Source organism: Microtus pennsylvanicus, chromosome 20, assembly GCF_037038515.1.
Source record: "Microtus pennsylvanicus isolate mMicPen1 chromosome 20, mMicPen1.hap1, whole genome shotgun sequence".
NCBI classification, from domain to species: Eukaryota; Metazoa; Chordata; class Mammalia; order Rodentia; family Cricetidae; genus Microtus; species Microtus pennsylvanicus.
Window position 1 is genome coordinate 30,095,590 of NC_134598.1, and position 20,221 is coordinate 30,115,810.

At 43.4% G+C, this 20,221-nt stretch overlaps 1 protein-coding gene across 2 annotated transcripts in view; it reads right to left on the bottom strand.

Annotated features, from left to right (window-relative positions):
* The window catches only part of Fgd6 (FYVE, RhoGEF and PH domain containing 6), a 118,949-nt gene that overhangs the window by 31,289 nt on the left and 67,439 nt on the right, over nt 1–20,221 (bottom strand). For both annotated transcript variants that reach the window (XM_075954196.1, XM_075954197.1), the window contains 3 exons: nt 19,933–20,084; nt 16,619–16,775; nt 13,563–13,650 (listed from right to left, as the gene is read on the bottom strand). In XM_075954196.1, the coding sequence (XP_075810311.1) occupies nt 13,563–13,650; nt 16,619–16,775; nt 19,933–20,084 (397 nt within the window). The remainder of the gene's footprint in view (nt 1–13,562; nt 13,651–16,618; nt 16,776–19,932; nt 20,085–20,221) is intronic.

A 20,221-nucleotide genomic window follows, 5' to 3' on the forward strand; every position in this document is an offset into this window, starting at 1 on the left:
AGGAAGTGCTGGTCTTTGGGACAACGATCCAGGAGCCCACAGAGTTTGGATATATGCATTATAAATATCCTGACAGGTGTTGTGGATGACCACAGGAAGCTCCCCTGAGGCATGGCAAAGCTTCCTTCTCGCCTGGAAGGTCACTAGTAGGAAGGTATGCCTCTGATGAAACATGTATGGAAGAAATCATGAAATCACTGCATTATATTGCTGCTACAATATGCTGAGCCTCCTCTCAGAGATTAAAAAAATGCTTAGTAAACCTGATGCAGAGGCTCACACCTGTAACTCTTACCTCTTAGGAGCTTGAAGCCAAAGGATAGCCTGGAGTCTAAGGCTAGTGGAGACTGTATGGTGAGTTTCAGACTAGCCTGGGCAACCGAGGGAGGCTCTGCCTAAGTAAAACAAAACAAGCTATTCTCACATTGACTATGCTCAGAATGCATTCCATATATAAGCTGTGTTGGGTGAATCTGTATTTTAAAATCCTATGGCTGAGAGTGCTGGTGCTAAGGCCCTATATAGTGGTTCATGCCTGTAATTCCAGCACATGGGAAGCTGATGAGCTCAAGGCTAGCCTCCAGTACAGGGAGACACTGTCTCGGAAACAGACAAATCAAGTGTTAGGGTTGCAGCTAACTTACCCTTCTTTGTTTTTTTAACATCGATTTATTTATTCTATGTGTGTTTTGTGAGGCACAGGCACAATGTCCATGTGGAGGTCAGGGGACAAATTGTAAGGGCCGATCCTTTCCTTCAATCGTGAGGGTTTGGGGATTGAACTCAGGCCATAAGAATGGCAGTAAACACCTTTGCCCCTGAGTCATCTTTCCAGCCCAAACTTCCCCTTGTAATTGCTATTCCTAACGGCCAAGTGGTTTTCCCTAAGCTTGTAATTAGCTGAAGAGTCTGGGTAGGAAAGCAGATTTACTTCAATGTCAGACTTACGGCAAGTTCCTCTTCCTTTCAGTTTTTGTTCCTTTATATAGAAGCACATGTCTGCAAATGCAATCATTTCTTTATCCCAAGAAAGCTGCCTGTAAGACGTGCATATTAGGAAACCCTGACCTCAGAATCATTTCCAGAGCCTGATAAGCATCTACGTTGCATTTGTTTGCTTGTTAGTTTGGCTGGTTGGTTGGTTTGCGTTTGGGCTGTTCAAACTAGACTGCTGGCCTGTCAGCCTGAGCCTTTAGAACAGAGGCCCAGTACAGTTGCTACACAGAAAATATACTAAAGAGGCTGTTATAATGAGCTATTCTTTTAAATTATTTACTTTATGTGCACTGGTGTTTCGCCAGCATGTCTGTCTGTGAGAGAATGTCAGAACCACTGGATCTGGAGCGGCAGACAGTTGTGAGCCACCATGTGGGTGCAGGGAATTGAATCTGGGTCTTCTGGAAGAGCAGCCAATGCTCTTAACCATTCAGCCATGGCTTCAGCCCAGCTACAAGTTATTAATCAGGAAAGGAATGCAGATAAGTCAGTCTTCTGCCAGTTTTAAGGATGTGATACTGGTCTCTACAATTCAGCTTTGCAACTCATCCATCCATCCGTCTGTCCTTGATCTCCTTCAGCAGTTATGAATCAACCAGGACCTTGGCGGCGGCATGAGGACGATGACTGATCAATGTGAGTCAGGCAACACCGAAACCATGCTGCCGTGACTGGCTGAAGCCAGGGTGAAACCGGGAAGGAGACCAGACAGACAGCCTGTATACTCACGGGTATGCTACCACCTCCTCTTTAGGACCTGGCCCTGCAGAAATGTTCACAGGAATCATGGGGGCAGTATCGCTGTGCTGCCAGGTTAGACTTGTAACATCATGAATTTCCTGCTCCTGCCTAAACACATTAAGTAAAGACTGTTTTTTTTTTTTTAAAACAAAACAACAACAAAACCCACTGTCTCAAAACCCAATGAGACTATTGTTGTTATTAAAAATCAAAATTAGGAAAGAAAAAACCAGGAGTGGTGGTGCACAACTGTGATCTCAGCACTCGGGAGGTGGAGGCAGGAGACAGACGAGACGGAGATCTTGGAGACGGAGACAGAGGAGGGCAGAAAGAGAGAGAGAGAGGGAGAGAGAGAGAGAGGGAGAGGGAGAGAGAGAGGGAGGGAGGGAGGGAGGGAGGGAGGGAGGGAGGGAGGGAGGGAGGGAGGGAGGGAGGGAGAAAGAGAGAGAGAGAGAGAGACAGACAGACAGACAGACAGACAGACAGACAGACAGAAAATAAGAATTAAATTACTGGTATAAGAACATCATTAAATGTACTCTTTGGCCACCAGGTGGCACCGTCGATTAATTAACTCCTGAACATCCTGCCCCTTAACATTAGTAATAGTAAGCAAACCTAACTGAAATGTACTTTGTACAAGATCTAAGGATATGCACGTTACTTTTCTACTCAAGTAAGGCCCAAGATGAAAGAACTTAACACTACAAGATCTTCTGGAAGGCCCACATTTTCTACCCCACAGCTTCTAGTAAGCCCACTCCAAATCACAACCAACAGTCAACTACAAACAGGACATACTCAGAGGTCAACTTTCACTAAATTTCAGTCATTGGTAAGAGTCTAGAACTTTCTGCCTTCAGATGGCCTAGACTGTGTGCTGAGAGCGGTTGGCGGCAGCGCCAAGGAAATAAACTTTGAAGGAATATCGTTCCAGAGTAAAGTGTTCCAAACTGGAGGACAAGGCTTGCTTGCTGTGTTTGTTTGGGTTTCTTCTTTCCTCCATAAATTCATAGTGTGTTTAACAAGACATGCAGAACTAGGGGATACCAATAAAGGCTATCTACTTATGCGATAAGCCTATTTTATAAAGTCTCAAAGTCTGAAACAAGCAACTTAAAATTACCCTGACTCTCCAAAGATCGTATCATTTGAAATATCAAAACAAAGGTCTATGTGTCAAGTTACAAGGTTGATTTCTTCAAGGCAGCTTCAGGAGAGACTTATAGAGCTCCTTCTAAGGAATCAGAGGTTCAAATTCTTACTCCCCTAGAAAACCAAGTAGTGCAAAATGAACACAGCAACAAAGTGACTCCTAACGACATTCTGCATATATGGATAGACGAGTGTCTGGTTCAGCCAGCCACAGATTGGCTTCCTCCTGAAGAAGAGACTCACAACTGGACAATGTGCAGAGAGGGGGAGAGGGTGGCAGAGACCTTCTGAATATTCAATCCTAAATAGGGTGTCTTCAAGCCAGGTGATGGTGGCACCAGGCCTTTAATTCCAACACTTAGGAGGTAGAAGCAAGAGAATCTCTAAGTTTGAGGCACCCTGGTCTACAGAGTTAGTTCCAGGACAGCCGGGGCTACAAAAAGAAGTCCTGTTTCAGAGAGAGAGAGAGAGAAAGGGAGGAAGGGAGGGAGGGAGGGAGGGAGGGAGGGAGGGAGGGAGGGAGTCAGAGACACAGAGAGAGACAGAGACACAGAGAGAGACAGACAAAAAGCTAATTGAGGTGTCTTCATCAAATCCCTCCCCTCAGGGCTCAGGGATCTCTGCTGAAGAGGAAGACTGTAGTGTAAGAGTCAGAGGGGACGGAGGGCACCAAGGAAACAGGGCTTTCTAGACACAAGAGGACCGACGCACTTATGAACTCAGAGACTGCAGCAGCAAGCACAGGGCCTGCACAGGTCTGGCCCTGATGGGGGTCCCAGGGGTGAGAGGGGAAGTAGAGACACACCCCCATCCCTAACCCAGAGGCTATATCCAACTGATAACCACTCACCAAGGGAAAAACACAACACTTAAGGGCAGGCCTCATACCCAGCAGCAGGTGGCCAACGCAAAACAAACTCAATGGCATTTCTAGAAACTTTGTTGTTGTTGTTGTTCCCTAACGCTTCTGTTTAACCTTATGGGTCTTTGCTTATATATCATGGTTTCCAATTTTGAGTTTTTATGATTTCTTTTGAGTGTATCTACGTGTGTATTTCAAGCTTTTTGTTTTGTTTTATTCTAGTTTGTTTTTACTTGTCTGTTCATTTTCTAAACAAAGAAAGAAGGCACAGAGTTGGACGAATGGAGGGGATCTGGAAGAAAATCAGAGAGGGGAGACTGTAATCAGCATATATTTTCTAAAAAAAAAAAGTTGTGTTTTTTGATTTTTCTTTTAAGGAAATTGTTATTCCCCTGGTCTAGTAATGCCTAGCTAGAGAACACTCTTGCAATTTTTTTTTCAATGCACTGTTGTTTTTATTTGATCCGTTCATTTTTATGGTGTTAGAGATCAGATCCAGGCCTCACATAGGTTAAGTAAGCATTCTGCCACTGAAGGCCACCAGTCCCTTTCAGCACTTTTAGATATGGAAAAGAATTAGGCTGGCTAGATATGGTGGTATATGCTAGTAATCCCAGCTGCTCAGGAGACTAAGGCAGGAGGATTACAAGACTGATGAAAATTAGCAAGACCCTGTCTGGGGCTGGGAGCAATTAAATTAGACCGAAAAACACAAACAAAGAAAAAGCCAGACCTTTAAATATTGTAAAACCTTCATTAATTATAAAATGCCCTATGAGACATTTGGTAAGTTAAACAATAACGAAGAAAATTTAAACCATGAACATCTCTCTAAAATAGTGTATGCATTTTTTTTGGAACAGGTTTTCATACAGCCAGTGTTGACCTTGAAGTCCCGATATTGCCTCTATCTCTTAAGGACCGTGATTACAGCACTGTTGTTTCTATGGCTGTGGAGAGACACCAAGACCACGGCGACTCCTATAAAGAAAACATTTAATTGGGTGGCTTACAGTTCAGAGGTTCAGTCCATTGCTATCATGGCAGGACATGTCACCGTGCAGGCAAGGCATGGTGCTGGAGATGGAGCTGAGAGTCCTGCATGAAATGAACCACATCACTGGGCCTAGTTCGAGCACAGGAGACCTCAAAGTCCACCCCCACAGTGACACACTTCCTCCAATAATGCCACGCCCTATGGGAGCCCTTTTCTTTCAAACCACCACGGCCACCCGGCTTGATTTCTGGTTTTTCAAAAAGACAATGCCTTTCTTTCTAAGTAGCATAGGCTGGCCTCAAGCTTTTAATCCTCCTGCCTCAGTTCTCTGAGTACTGGGATTGGAGGTGTGTGCTACCACTACCAGCGTGAGTACCATTTTGAATTATTCCTTCTGGCTTTATACATGCTTCGCGTGTCTTAGCAACACAGAAGATTTCCTCCTCTATTTTATTGCCTGATGGAAGTCTTAAATCTGCTGTCCAGGTACAGCAGGTGCCATAAACAGAATCTTATCTCACTCCTTCCAGCTCACGGAACTGGAGAAGTGGCATGATCATTTTAATTATAACACGGATCATTATCTTGATAATTTGCCTTTTGCCGTATTTCAAACAACTTTCTCGGGAGGTTGCTAGGGAAAATATTTTAAAATTAGGATTTTGAAAAACAATCTCAAAAGGCTGGCTGGCCTCAGACTCGGTTGGCCTTGAACTATTGCTCTTCCTGCTGCCACCTCCCAGGTGCTGGTATTACAAGAAGGCACACAGACTTCTCTAACAATGCACCTAGCAATTTAGATAGAGATCTACAGGAAGCCGTATCCAGCCCACTCCAAGCTGAAGAACAGAACAAGTCTCCTCGCTAACAGCTGGCACACTGGTGGTTCCCATTCAAACGTATTCCGGCTACTGGGTATATGGGCAGAGACATATTCAGCCTGACTATGTTGCAACTGCGTACTAAGGAAACCTGTGGCTGCTGAGCTAGCTTGTAGGAAGAGTCCCGTATATACCATAACTGAGTGTGCTGCATATGATAGGATCAGATACATCATGGGAAGGGCCATGCACAGTAGAAAAATGGTGATTTAACTGGAATCTGTTGATTAAATTAGGAAGCCAACTAAACTATGCACCTTAGAAATCAGTACCCACTTCCTTGGCAGCTCATGATTAGAAGTCCCTTGGGTACTTTCTCACTCATGTGGCCGGCTGTCAAGTGTTCTGGTTGGTCCTGTTCGCTTTTGAATAAAATTCTGTGCTATTCTCAAATCTGTGGGCACTTATTTTAATCCTTCCAGACTCATGGCTTAGAATGCAAGAAACATCATTCTGTGAATTAGAAAAGGCTCTTTTCTTGAGCGATGAGTTCCCTTATTGAAATACAGGCTGGACTTGGACCTCATTTGAGTACCTTAATGCAGGGCAGAGTAACGGAAAAAAAAAAAACCTTGCCTGTCTACCCTAGACTTTGATGTCTTTGGTCCTGAAAAGGCAGCTTCTAAGGACTCATGAAGCAAACCTGACCCCAAGTTCATGCCGTGACAAAATCTAGAGGCACATCTTAGAACTGTCCTCAGGACCCTTTTACACTGGCTAGGCGTGTCTAGAATTCACTTAAGAGGAGACGACCTATGGAAGGCTCTCAAGCCCTTACTCTCAGTCTTCCGAGGCCCATTTTCTTAGTGGCTGCCAGTTGATCAAGTGACAATCTCAAGTACACAGAAAGGGCCTTGGCACATTTAACCCACTCTGCAGTGTAAGGAAACTCCTGTCCATAGTTGTCAAGTTTAGGCATCGAGAGATGAGTGCATTTTGCTATGCAACAGCCAAGTAAAGAATGAAGCCAATCTAAGCACCAAAAAGAGGTCAAGTGTAGCTAAACTTCAAGGGCTTTCTCCCATTGGAACAGCTCCTATGAGCTCACAGTTCCGACAGAAACTGTGAGAAACTCCAGCAACAAATCCTGCTCACTAAACAAGCCCCAGAAACAGAGGCATTCGGCTACTTGCAGGGAATCTGGGTCAAATTTGCACTAAGGATTAAAGAAAGAATGGCTTTGTAGCAATCTCCGCTGGTAGAATTCAGGGTATCCGCAACCTTGGATGGACAAAAACAAGCACATAAACAGACAGACTCCATTTATTGTTTTATTTCTATAAAACAGGGTCTCACTGTGTACCTATGACTGTCACTTACAGTGTAGAACAGGCTGGGCTCAAACTCACAGGATCCACCTGCTTCTGCTTCCAAGTGTTGGGATTAAAAGCATGAGCTATCATACCCAGCCCCATTTTCATTAACCTTTAGATGAAATAAGAGATTCTTTTATTTTTTTCTTCTTCGAGACAGGGTTTCTCTGTGGAATAGTCCTAGCCATCCTAGAACTCACTCTGTAGACCAGGCTGGCCTTGCCTCTGCCTCCCTAGTGCTGGGATTAAAAATGAGTACCCACCACCGTCCAGCAAAAGTTTCTTTCTACCACGGACATTGGTAGAAAAATCCCAGAAGGATTAATAATCCCTGTGACTCTATCACCATGGAAGCCACAGATATTTTTATAGCAAATTACAGTTGGGGCATACAACTGAAAATAATGTGTACTCGTATTAGCACGACGTCTGAGCCATGGTAATCATGAGATCTTCCATCAGATCTAATTTAATTGAGAATTAAAGAAGCACATTGGCTAGGGGAGGCAGCCAGTCTGTAATCCCAGCATTTGGGAGGAGGAAGCATAAGATGGGGTGTTGGAGGTCATCTGGGCTACATGACACCTTCTCTCCAAACAACAACAAAACCAGAATAGGTCTGAGTCTGTAGTTCAGGCACCGGAGTGCATGCCTCGCAAGCACCAAGCCCCGAGTCTGCTCCCCAGTACTGCAGGAACCAGGCATGGGAATGCACGTCTGTAATCCTAGCACTAGGACTGAGACGGCAGAAGGAACAGTAGTTCAAGGCCATCCTTGGATCCACAGGAAGTTGACGCCAGTACGGGCTACAAGAGACTGTCTCAAAAAACACAAAAACAAGCAAACAAAAGGAACACAGACAGAATGTGCTCAGTTCTTAGGTCCCAAGGTCTTTCCAGAGCATTTAAATATTTCACAGATGTAATTTATTTAACAGAATCTCTTTAAATGGCTTCCTCAAAACTACAATTAAAGATTAATTACAGCCAGTGGCGCAGCTTTTAATCCCAGTCTCAGAAGTCAGAGGCAGGTGGATTTCTGTGAGTTCGAGGCCAGTCTGGTCTACAGAGCGAGTTCCAGGACAGGCTCCAAAGCTATACAGAGGAACTTGGTCTTGAAAAACAGCACACAAACAAACAAAAGAAAAAGAATTGCAACAGAACAGGAGCTGGGCTAATAAACACAAATTCTGAATGGCATTCCCTCCCCACCCTGTGGATAGGACGCCTCCATCAAAGGCTTGTGAGAAAGTAAACTCTTCATCTGAAATCTAATATATGACCACTACCATCCTTTCAAACTGAAGTACTGACCTGGAGGTGGTGTGGAAACGACCTTTTTAAATTTGTTTTTTTAAATTTTTTGTACTGAGACAGGATCTTCCTATGTAACCCTGGCTGGCCTGGGACTTGCTATGCAGATAAGCAGGCCTCCTGCGGCCCCAAGTGCAGTGATTAAAGGTATGGACTGCTACGCTCAATTAAAATGACTTTTAATGTTCTGGTTTTAGAATAAAATACTTGCTAACAGGAGTTTTAATAAGGATAAAGTGTAGTCTATTAGCTTACTTTTTTAAATCTGCAGATTAACCTGGCTATCACACTTGCAGCTTCAGAATACCACAACAGATGTTTTTAATATCCCATTTTCTACCAACATGGAAAATCTTGGATTTCCAAAACCTAGAGGGAATTAATGCCATCTCAGCCAAAGGCAAGGGCTATAGGAAAGAGTAATAAAATATATCGCTAAAACAACTTAATGGAACATAAATATTTTGAACGAGATCAAAGGAAGTACACTGAATCAAAGTTCAAAGGACTGTTGTTTGCCCATCACTGTGGAAGTGGAAAAGACTCTCAGAAGGTTTTCAATTATGTCTTTCAATATGTTTTCTCCTCAGTGATCCTATCTGACTCAATTTAATAACGTTCCACAAAGAAATACTTTTATTGAGAAAAAACTCTAATATAATATATAATATAGGTAGAGATTTAAAAAAAATCAGAAAAGGTCTCTGAGTCATTTCTAAATAACAGAAGATGAAAAAGGATTTGCCTTTTTATATTAGTTACATATTTTTATATGCATAAAAGAGCCCTTCAAAGCAAAAAGGTAACGCTTACAAAAACAAGAAGTGGCAAGATCCATATACACTGTAGGGAGAGAGGAAGAGCTCAGTGAGAGCCTGAGGGAAGGGACGTGGCCTCAAAGAGGACGGGACAGCCTGTGGGGGGAGGGCCATTACTGTGCTACCTGTAGGTGTCTGTTTGCTGAGGGACTGCTTAATGTATGAGGAAACTGAGCCTGAGAGAAAATGCTTCAGCAGACAGGGAAAACCAGACCACAACTAGAGGAGGGGGGGGGGGGGATTGGTCTCTACGCTGTGGATAAATGCTCTCCCAACTTTTCTAGCAAGCACCATGAGGGCCGGGGATACAGTCCAAGGGATGAACACTTGTAAAACGCTCTTGGACCAATCCCTAGCACAAAAAGAAGTAAGTAGATAAATTAAATAACAAATAAATAAATCATAAGAATCGAAGGAGCAGAATCAGAGTATGCCTTTGGCAGAGAAACGAAGCAATGGTTTCCTGGGTTACGGGGTGTGATAACTGACGGGGACAGCAAGAAGACATTTCTGCGACAGGGAATGGGTGGGAAAGCTCTGACCTGGATCCCAGCAGCAGCAGGAACCAGAGGCACGGGAAAACCTGGAGATCCTACCAGGGAGAAGGACCGGAAAGTTTAGTCCTTCTGCAAGTGCCCAGGTCTATGGAAGCTTGCCCTCGACTTTCAACATCATGTAGTGGTCTATCCAGCCAGCACACATTCACGGGGCTCCGCAGCAGGGTTCTGAACTTCATAAAAAGGGACAACTCTTCATTTCCCAACCCTTTCAGTGGTTAAGTCTTTGGCACGGGTCAAGACTGATGACAGACCCAGACGTAATGGAATTACGCTGTGTTTGCTTCCTTATTCCCATTCTCCCCAACTCTAGGGGATCTGAGCGCCCCACAGTCTTAGGACAGGGCCTGACTGTAATGCATTAATCTTGATAGTCAATACAAAAGTAAAATTTAGAGCCAGAAAGTGGTGGTGCACGCCTTTAATCCCAGCACTCGGGAGGCAGAGGCAGGCACAGATCTGTGAGTACCAGGCCAGCCTGGTCTACCAGAGCTAGTTCTAGAACAGCCAGGGCTGTTACACAGAAAAACCTGTCTCGAGAAAAATAAAAAGTAAAATTTAAAAGCCTTCGGCGTTCATTAAGTAAACCACTCACTCTGTTTCTTTCAACATTTCACTATACAGCCATATGCATCCTCTAGATCTTATTTGAGTTTATCTTAAAAACTACTGCCAAGAATTAATTAATGTATGTATTTATTTAAGTGGTGCCGGGGGATGCAAGTCATGACCATGAGTCCCGCCACTGGAATTCTACAAGGACTTCCACCAAGAATTTAGTTGGAATTTTTTACTACAATGAAGAGAAGTTCTCCTGTGGGAGGGTAAAAAAATCACTGCAAAGAAACCCAAAACAAAACAAAACTCCTGAATGACTAAACAGCAAAGACCACTGCCTCTGGGGATTTCCACTCAATTTTCTCTAAAAAAGAAATAACCTGTCTTATCGGTCCTTCATCTATGCATTTCTCAGACTCCTGCCAAGACACCGAGGCAAGAATGAATCTGCTTGCCCTGAGTCAGACAGGAATCCTCCCCTGTTCTGCCAAATACTTAAAAGATAACCAAGATCAGGAGAGGACTCAAATACAGGCGGACTCTTCCTCTCAGTTACTGTGCATCTGAGATTTCAAGGTTACTGGGAGATTAAGTTATTTGAACTTGTTTTCCAAACATGGGACCCCAGTTAATTATCCAAACAGATGCAGACTTCGGACTTAACATCCAGATTGGAGAGATGACGCGACAGTTAAGAGCACGTGCTGATTTATTGAGGACCTAGGCTCAGTTCCCAGCTCCCGTATGTGCTCCACCACTACCCCTAGTTCCAGGCAGCGGGCTTTGTGAGTACTAGGCTAGCCTAGGCTTTTATACAGCCTGTGTATACCTTAAAAAAAATTACTAAAATGAGAATAATTGCGAGGGACTAGTGTGGTGGAACGTGTTTTTAATTCCAGCACTCATTAGTCTGAAGCAAGAGGATTACAGTGAGTTTAAAGCCAATCTGGGCTATGTTGCAAGTACCAAGCCAGACAGGACTACATGGCAAGAGCCTGCCTCAAACAACATTAAAATAAAAAATTTAAGAGCCCAAACACACATAAAAAAGAAAGGAAGGAAGGAAAGAAGAAATGACAACAACAAAACCCTTAAAATTAGGTCCAATCTCACATGATGTTGGTATTATAAAATAATAAAAAAAATCTGTTTGTTTTGCTAGCAGACACATGCCACCATGCCCCTTTATCCAGGTTTCAAGGCACACTAGGCAAGCGCTCTACCAACTTAGCTGCATCCCCAGCCACAAATTTGTTTTCTCAAAAACACAAAACAAAACAAAACGAAAAACCAGATTTTAACTAATGAAAGATAAGGTTATGAATTTGGAAGAGAGCAAGGAGGGGTCTATTGGAGAGTCTGGAGGGAGGAAAGGAAAGGGAAAAACGATGTGATTATAACCTCAAAAATAAAAGAAACATTTTTAGAAAAAGTTTTTTAAAAGCCAGGCATGGGCTGGTGAGAGAGCTCAGTTAATAAAAGCACTTGCTGCCCAGCCTGACGACCTGGTTCAACCCACACGACCCACAAGGTAGGGAGCAAACAGACTCTCGCAAGCTGCCCTCTGACCTTCACGTGTGTTATGGCATGCATGTGCACACGTGCACACACAACAAACAAGTAAACGTAATAACAAGAAATGTAAACATAAAAGCCAGGTATGGGTTATACATGCCTATAACCCCAGAATTCAAGAGGCTGAGGCAGGACTAGAAGTTGTTTGAGGCAAGCTTTGTTGTCTCCACAATGAAAAAAAAAATTGTCTTAAAAAGAGAAAAGACACACATTCACAGTTTTAAAACCTTGCTTTTCTCATTTCTCCACCAAAAACAACTTAGCATGCAATCTAAATTAAACAGGCAGATTTTTACTCTGTAGGCCAGCCATACTACAGGAAGAAAAGGTATCTTTTACAGTTCATTTATCAGGAGCCCGATCCTTCTTTCTCAAATCCGAGCCACCGCCGTCTTTGGCCAATGAGAACAGTACTCACTCTACAGCTGTGGAAATAGCCAGTGCTTTCCAATAGCTGGTTCACGACAGAGCTTTACTTCTATCTAGAAAAAACACTGTGTATCGGTACTTCCTCTCGTCCTGTGAATTAATAACCTCAGCCAAGAGCAGAGGAAAGCAGGGCAGATGGGCAGGATATCCGCTCATTATTTACTTCGTTTTATGTCATTCCAGAGAGAAATCTAACCCGAATCCAGCCCGCAGCACACCTTGGCTGGCAGGTCACGGGTCTGCAAGGGAAGGCCCTCCCATCTGCTCTCCTCTCTACCAAGTGGGGAAGCCCGAAGCTCCCGCGTCAAGGGAAGGGAGCGAATGCGGGTTTCCAGGCTCACGTGCGCCTCTGTCGATCTTGGTTGAAGAGAACGAGATGAAGGAGATGCACTCACATTGTGTCCTCAAAGACAATAGTCATAGCCAAGAACCTCAAATTCTATTTACACCAGACCACACGTATCTACTGTTGAGTTGTGGTGACATTTTAATGTTCTTACTCACTTTAACACAAAATGTAGTGGCAATAATAATAAGTAATTCTCTCCCTTTCCTCAATACACTTCAGCAAATCTCAGTAGACTTAATGTATGTATCAGATAGTACGCTTGGCACTGGCATGATGTGTATTAGCTTTTATTATGGTATCAAACCAATTAATCTGTATAAGCCTGTTATTTTGTCTATGAAAAAAAATCTTGCTACTGTGTTACTGTGGTAAGTTTTAAAGAGTCAGGGGACAAAAGTACCCGAGTACACGTTCCTTCATCCAAATTCTACCTTATATTCTCTTCTACACTAGTCAGAGAAGTCTAAGAACTTGCAAATGATGGTCAGAATACCTAAATAATCATAGTAAGGTTACTGTTACTACTAAGAATAGCTAATATTATTATAATTTACTATGCCCAAAGAATTATTCTAAGGATCATGCGTGCAATTTAGCTCATTAACCAATCCTCATAACCACAGAGGAAAGTAACTAGAGTCCCCAGGACAGTGCTATTAAACGTACGGGAGTGACTGTAGACCCCAAGTAGTGAAGAAAACACCTCCTTGGGATTAACAATGCTATTCAGGTAAAATGACACAAGGATGTAGACCCTTACGGTGAAAGAGTGTCAGAGCAAAGGGCACAACCTCCATGGATGCCAGAGGTGGGAGTGTTCATATGATGGCACACCCTGCATGAATGCAGAGGTGACACCGTGCACATGATGCTCACAGAACTGAAAGCAGCTCAATCCCAGGGACTTAACTCATCTATCAGGCAGCGGATCGCGGAGAGTGGGAAGCGGCATGCTTAGGAAAGGCATACTCAATAAGGGCAGTCAGGGTCAGCTGGCTGGTAAGGTTTGGGAGCCCACCTGTCAGCAGCAGCCTGTACTGAGGGATCCTCTGAACTGGCTTCAGCAGGTAGTGCTTCAGGGCCAGGTTGGCACATCGCGGGCTCATCTGAAGGGGGAAGAAAGCATTGAAAGTAAATCCATTGTTTTTTCAAAAGCAGCCAGCAACTGGGGAGGAGAACTCAGAGACGCTGCCTTCTGTAAGACACGGCAGCTGTGACAGTGGCTGTCACAAAGGAGAATGACCGCAGCTATCAAATCCACCTCTCCAGCCACTCTTGGAAGCCAGCGCTCCGGAGAGCACTGATTCACAGTTCTCAGAACGTGGTGTCCTCCTGGGGATGTCCCAACTTCCACTCAGGGGACATGTGCTGGTACAGCCCTAACTCCAAATCCCCAGGAACAGAGAAGGGAATGCATGACCCCCAATAAGGAAGCAGATCTAAAACTATTGGGGCTTAGATTCAAAAAAATAACCAGAGCCTCGTGGTCAACATACTCACTCACAGTAACAACAGCATAGTGGGGAGGGCTGCAGAAATCAAAACTACGAGCAGCCTTGCTAAGTACCCCTCCCACGTAGAATAATGAATGTAAAAATCTGTTTGGATGAGTAGTCCTACAAGACAGCCAAGTCAGAATGTATACACCTGGTTGCCTGCATAATGTTTTCTTTTTGAGGTGTGTGTGTGTGTGTGTGTGTGTGTGTGTGTGTGTGTGTGTGTGTGAAGACTTTGCAAATGCCAAGCATGTGTGCTGTTCTGGAGGCAAATCATGAGCCATTAACTTGGCCATAAAGTCATGTGATTGAGTGTAATAATATTTCATTTGTATTTTAATAAAGTTTAATAAAGATCAAAGAGTGGAACAGTCCCACTGGCCAGCCTTACAGACCAGGCAGCGGTGACACATACCTTTAAGTCCAGTAGCCACACTAGTTTGCCATAGAAACTGGTTGGCGGTGGTGTATGCCTTTAAACCCAGAACTAGAGGGAATATAAGACAGGAGAAGATGGCTCTCAGACAGTCTCATTCTGAGATTCCTGGAGGAGGATCGCCATTTTGGACTGAGGTCAAGGTAAGAGTCAGTGGCTGGCTGCTTTGCTTTTATGATATTCGGGTTGAACCCCAATATCTGTTGCTGGGTTTTTATTAATCATGCTAAAATTATCCTTAAAACTTTTTTCCTTAATATGTCAAATAGCTTTCTCAGTCTATTCCTGAGCTTCATCCAGCCTCAGAGTTTACTGTGTGATAGAACTAAAATGAACATGCGTGTATCCCCTTGCGCTGCCTTCTGAGACAGCTCTATGCAGTTCAGCTGCCCCTGAACTCTCTCTGCTCTTGTCTCTACTCTCTGGGTGTTAGGGTTACAGGCTATGCCATGATACCTGGTAATGCCTCTTTTTTCCACAACAGTAGAAGAGAGGAGAGGAAAGGAGGAAAGATTATAAATTAACTTCAAAGTCAATTACTAGTCTGATGTACAAACTAAGAAAAAATAGAAATCAGCAACACTGTAACATTTTGGAACTTTTCTTATTTTGTGTGGCTAGAATTTACTGATCATTTTAGTTTCAAAACAAAGAAACAAATACTAAAACCTAGTAATCCAAACGGATAGAGTTAAACTAGTTGTAAAAATGTGGATAATACCACGGCTCAGGAGGTGGAGGCAGGTGGATGAGGGTCCGAGGACAGCCAGGCCTGACTGAATAACAAATCTGAGGCAAGTCTGGGTAACAATGTACAATATCATTTTATCCCAATCAAATCAGGTTGGCACCTCCAAACGTTCAGACGAAACACAAAGCTTTAGCTGACATATAAAACAAAGACAAGGGCCGGGCGGTGGTGGCGCACGCCTTTAATCCCAGCACTCAGGAGGCAGAGGCAGGCGGATCTCTGTGAGTTCGAGGCCAGCCTGGTCTACAAGAGCTAGTTCCGGGACAAGCACCAAAACTACAGAGAAACCCTGTCTCGAAAAAAACCAAAAAAAAAAAAAAAAGAAAAAAAGAAAAAAAAAACAAAGACAAGGTTTTTGACTTCGATGCTAAAACTGTTTATTTGCTTACCTAACAAAAATTATGTTCCTTTCCATTACTGTATATGAAGTTGTCAGACAAACAGAAGAAAATGTTGGGTGGAAAATAAGGAACGTTGTTCCCTTAGTACTCAAATTCATCAAGAGAGAAGGCAGAATAGGGTGGCCAGGATGGGAGGGAAGGACAAGTTAATGATTAATGGCCATGGAACCTCAATTTTGCAAGACTAAATATGTTTTAGAGGGACGGTTACTCAATATTGTCCACATACTTCATACTATAGAGTTTAGATACTTAAAATGGCTATGATTCTAAGTCTGTGGGGTATACATTTCACCACAGGCTTAAAAAAATAAGATTAATTTGTTTATTCATTTGTCTATTTGTTACTTGTGTGTATGTGGGCCTGCACATGTGTGCACATGTGTGTAGGTGTTAGGCACACACATGTCATAGCACGTATGTTGGGATCAGAGGACAACTTCCTAGAGTCAGGTCTCTCATCCCACATGTGGGGTTTCAGGGATTGCACTCAGGTGGGTCAGGCTTGCCAGCAATACCTTCTGTGTGATCTTGTTAGACCTTATTTTGTCTTTGAGACAGGGAACTTTGAGGCCAGAAATGCCGGCCTGGAAGTCACTATGCAGCTGAGGATGACCTTGAATGCCTCATCTTCCTGCCTCAGCCTCCAAAGTGAAGTTGCTACCAATTGTTGAGATTTGAAAGGCAGGACTTTGAGGTCAGCCTGGCTACAGAGTAAAACCTTGTTTCAAACTAATTAACCAGTTAACTAACTCTCACCAAAACACTATTTACCCAATCAAAACAGTACAGTGTGCAGTAAGAGATCTTCAGAATCGAATCTTGGACTGTGAGTTTTCGCTGGTTTGTTTGTCTATTAATTCTTTCTATGATTTAGAAGAGATTATATTTTAACACATCTTTATTCAAAAGTTTTTTTTCAATGACTATAAATGATTAAGGTATAGAAAATATAAGAAAAAAATTTCAAAATTGTATGGCAGCAAATACCTCGAATTCTCTAACAACCGCAGCAAAGCCTGGGTTTTTCTTGCACTGCTCATCCAGCAAAGCTATGTTCTTATCAAATTCTTTGATGTATGTGGAATACATTTTTAAATATGGCCCCTTCTTCACAAAGATATCAGCAATTCTTGGTTGTTCATTCCTATGGATAGAGGACACACAAAACATAAGAGCAGTGACTAATGTGTCCAAGGCACAGCGACATCATCAGCTCGTCCTTTTATTCTTTGCTCTTCTTGAAAACACATCCTAAGATGCTGCTCTTCACCATTGCCCCTGCCATGAACACATCTTGCCCAGACTCTGCCGTCTCTGACTGGTCCCCGTTTTCCATTTTTGTCTTCTCTAATCCATTCCTTAGCGCAGCAAAAGCCTAAAAAATGCACATCTTATTATGTAACTTCCCATAATGACTTCTTTTCATTATTTATTTTTGTGTGCGTATATGTATGTATGTATGTATTATGTATGTATGTATGCATGCATGTAGATGGGATCACTAAACTACCCAGGCTGGTCTTGAACTCATGACCCTCCTGCTTTAGCCTCTCTCCCGCTGTGATTGCAGGTGAGCGCCACTACACCCAGCTCCAAAGACCTTCTATTACATGCACACAGGGCCACTGCTCCTTCCTGTCTGCTTGACACAGGCCATGTTTGCTTCACTTTTCCTGCTCTCCAAAGCTCCTGCGTTCTTTGAATATACAAAGTCCATTGATGCCTGGAAACAGGGAGCTCTTGGAGTTTCTCCATTCCCATGTATGTAGTAATATGGGAGCGGCGGCGGGGCTGTGTCCCCAACACCCCAGCCGCCTGCCCGGCTAGCTTTACCCGAAATAATTACACAGACACTGTATTCTTTTAATCACTGCTTGGCCCTTAGCTCTAGCCCTTACTGGCTAATTCTGATATCCCAATCAACCCATCTCTAACAATCTGTGAGCACCGGTCTTACCGGGAAGATTCTAGTTCAGAGAGCTTCATCGCGTGTGTCTGCCCAGGAGCCCGGAGAATGGCATCTCTCCTGAGGCGTCTGCTCCGGAGAGGAGAGCTGTCGAGTCTGAGCTCACTTCCTCTTCCTCCCGGCATTCTGTTCTGTTTACTCCACCTACCTATGTCCTAACCAATAATATGGGCCAAGGCAGTTCCTTTATTAGCCAATGACCTTCCTCCATCACATGTACCCATGTCAGTTCACACGCTCCATACAGGGGGGGGGGGGTAGACAACTGACACCTGAACACCTTATAAATGGTAGGCAAGCTGTCTATTTCTGACTGTATTCTTAGCCCATGTTCCACTTTCTTAGACAGCCTTCTTAGACCTAACCTTCAGAGAGTCCCCAGCATGTTACCAGTCTCCGCAAATCAAAAGTTGTTTTTTTCTGATTTTTCTTGTTTATTTACCTAGTCCTTCTCCCCACTAAAATGTCTGTCCCCTGAAAGCAAGACCTTTGTATATTTTGTATACTATGATATGCTTGTCACATGTAGATTACCAACTAGCACAGTAGATGTTCAAATCTTGGAAAAATGAAATCCTTGCTAGGCATGGTAGCTCACGCCTGTAACTCTGGGACTCGGAAGGTGAGACAGTAGGATTGTTGTGAGCTCAAGATCAGCCTATACTACAGAGTGGATCCCAAGCCAGGGTAGCTACAAAGAGAGACGCTTTAAAAATTGGGTCCAGTAACTTATTTCAAACCATCAGATAACTAGGGAGACAGGCACACTGCTACTGTCACGTGGGGTGGTGGTGGTAGCCAGGACATGGATTCCTTGATCCCAATGTAAGTACCTTGTTTCTCATAGCTCTGCCCCAACAAAACTGCATGATCAGCAGGCAGTGGCCTTGGACCATCCTTAGGGAGCAGAACATGATCTATGTATGGCCTGGAGATCAAGGTGAAGAGTCGGTACTGGCTAAGTGTGTCCTGCGTGACGGCGAAGCAGAAGTATCACTATAGTAAGGGGCACGGGGCCAAGATTTTCCACATCAACAAGGTCTCTGCTCCCAAGTTTCCCGGGCAGAGAGATACGGCATACCAGTTTAATTACCCCAGTGTCCCTTGAGGTCCTAACCCAGAGTTTCAAACTTCTGTTTTATAAAGACTGGCCCCTCTCTAGCTGGTCCCAGAATTGAAAATACTACAATTTCTCTAACAGTGTGGCCCTTACATTGGTCTTGCCAAGACAAACGTGTACACTTTGCTCTCTATAGAAAGTATTTGGTGCTCTAACTGCCCTCATCCTATGGTTTCTTGTATGGTAAGCAAACCATTAAGCAAAACCCCAGACCTCTTTTTATCTAAATATTTTTATGGATTGACTTACTGATTGATGTTGAGGAGTGAGGCATAGGTGTGAATCCAGAGGACAGCTGTGGCAATCAGCTGCCTCCTTTTACATGCAGGCTCCAAGGGTCAAACTCAGGTCAGCAGGTCTGGTGGCAAGCACCTTTACCCACTGACTCATCTTGCCAGCCCGCCTTTCACTTTTTATTTTGAAACAGAAACTCATTAAACTGCCCGTGCAACTCAGTGAACGTGTTGTCTTGCCTCAGCTTCCCAAGTATGTGGGCTTGCAAGCCTGCTCCATTAGACCCAGTGAAAAGAAATACCTTATTCAAAGACTTGAACTATTGTGTTAGCAATAAATTTAACTTTTTCTATGAGTGAAGAGCTGTCTCTTTCATTAGCTTAGGCTGGTTCTCAGGAATGCTTAATATTTGAACATGGATCATCTACGGGTCCAAAACTTGAAGAAGACTTTAGTACAAGCAAAAAATATTTAAACCTCTTATATTACTAATAAAAATATGCCTATCATTAGGCTTTAAAGCCAGCTAGGATAACATTAATATAAAATTCTATAAGGAACAAAAGATAAAATATATACAGAATAATTTTGGTAAATAACTTATTTTCGCTATACCTTTAAAAAACTACAGCCTGGAATTTTTCAGGAAGTGAAACCCTATCTCAATAAATGAACAGAAAAACAAAACAAAAAGGAAAAAAAAGAAACAGAAAAAAGCAACACCTAAGCTGGCTGAGCATGGATCTGAACAAGCATTGTTGAAGAACTTTTAAAATGATATGTATAGAAATCCAGCGTGCGAAATGAGGTGTGGCGACCCTAAATATTCATCATACAGATAACTGCGAAGAAAGTTCAACATACTGCAGCAGTTCTGCATAAAAGACACCTCTCTCTCTCTCTCTCTCTCTCTCTCTCTCTCTCTCTCTCTCTCTTTCTCTCTCTCTCTCTCCTTGGCAGGGTTTCTGGGGATCGTCTTACCAGCTCAGCATTCTTTCCTCCAGTTCCTTCAGGAGATCCCGGTTGAGTTCATACAGCTGAGGCAGGTAGTACAAGATCTGGTTCAGGATCCGGTCCTCAATCACAGGCTTCCCAAGTTGCCTGGATGCATGGGCCACAGCATCCCGGAAATCCTGTTATCGTCAGGAGGAGGAAGAGCACTGTACAAACTCGGAAGTAGATCAAAAGCCTTGTCCCTACGATGATCTAAATCACAAAGCTATCTCTTGCAACTCTATAAAGAGGTGTCTAAAAACTGTTTTGCAGCTCT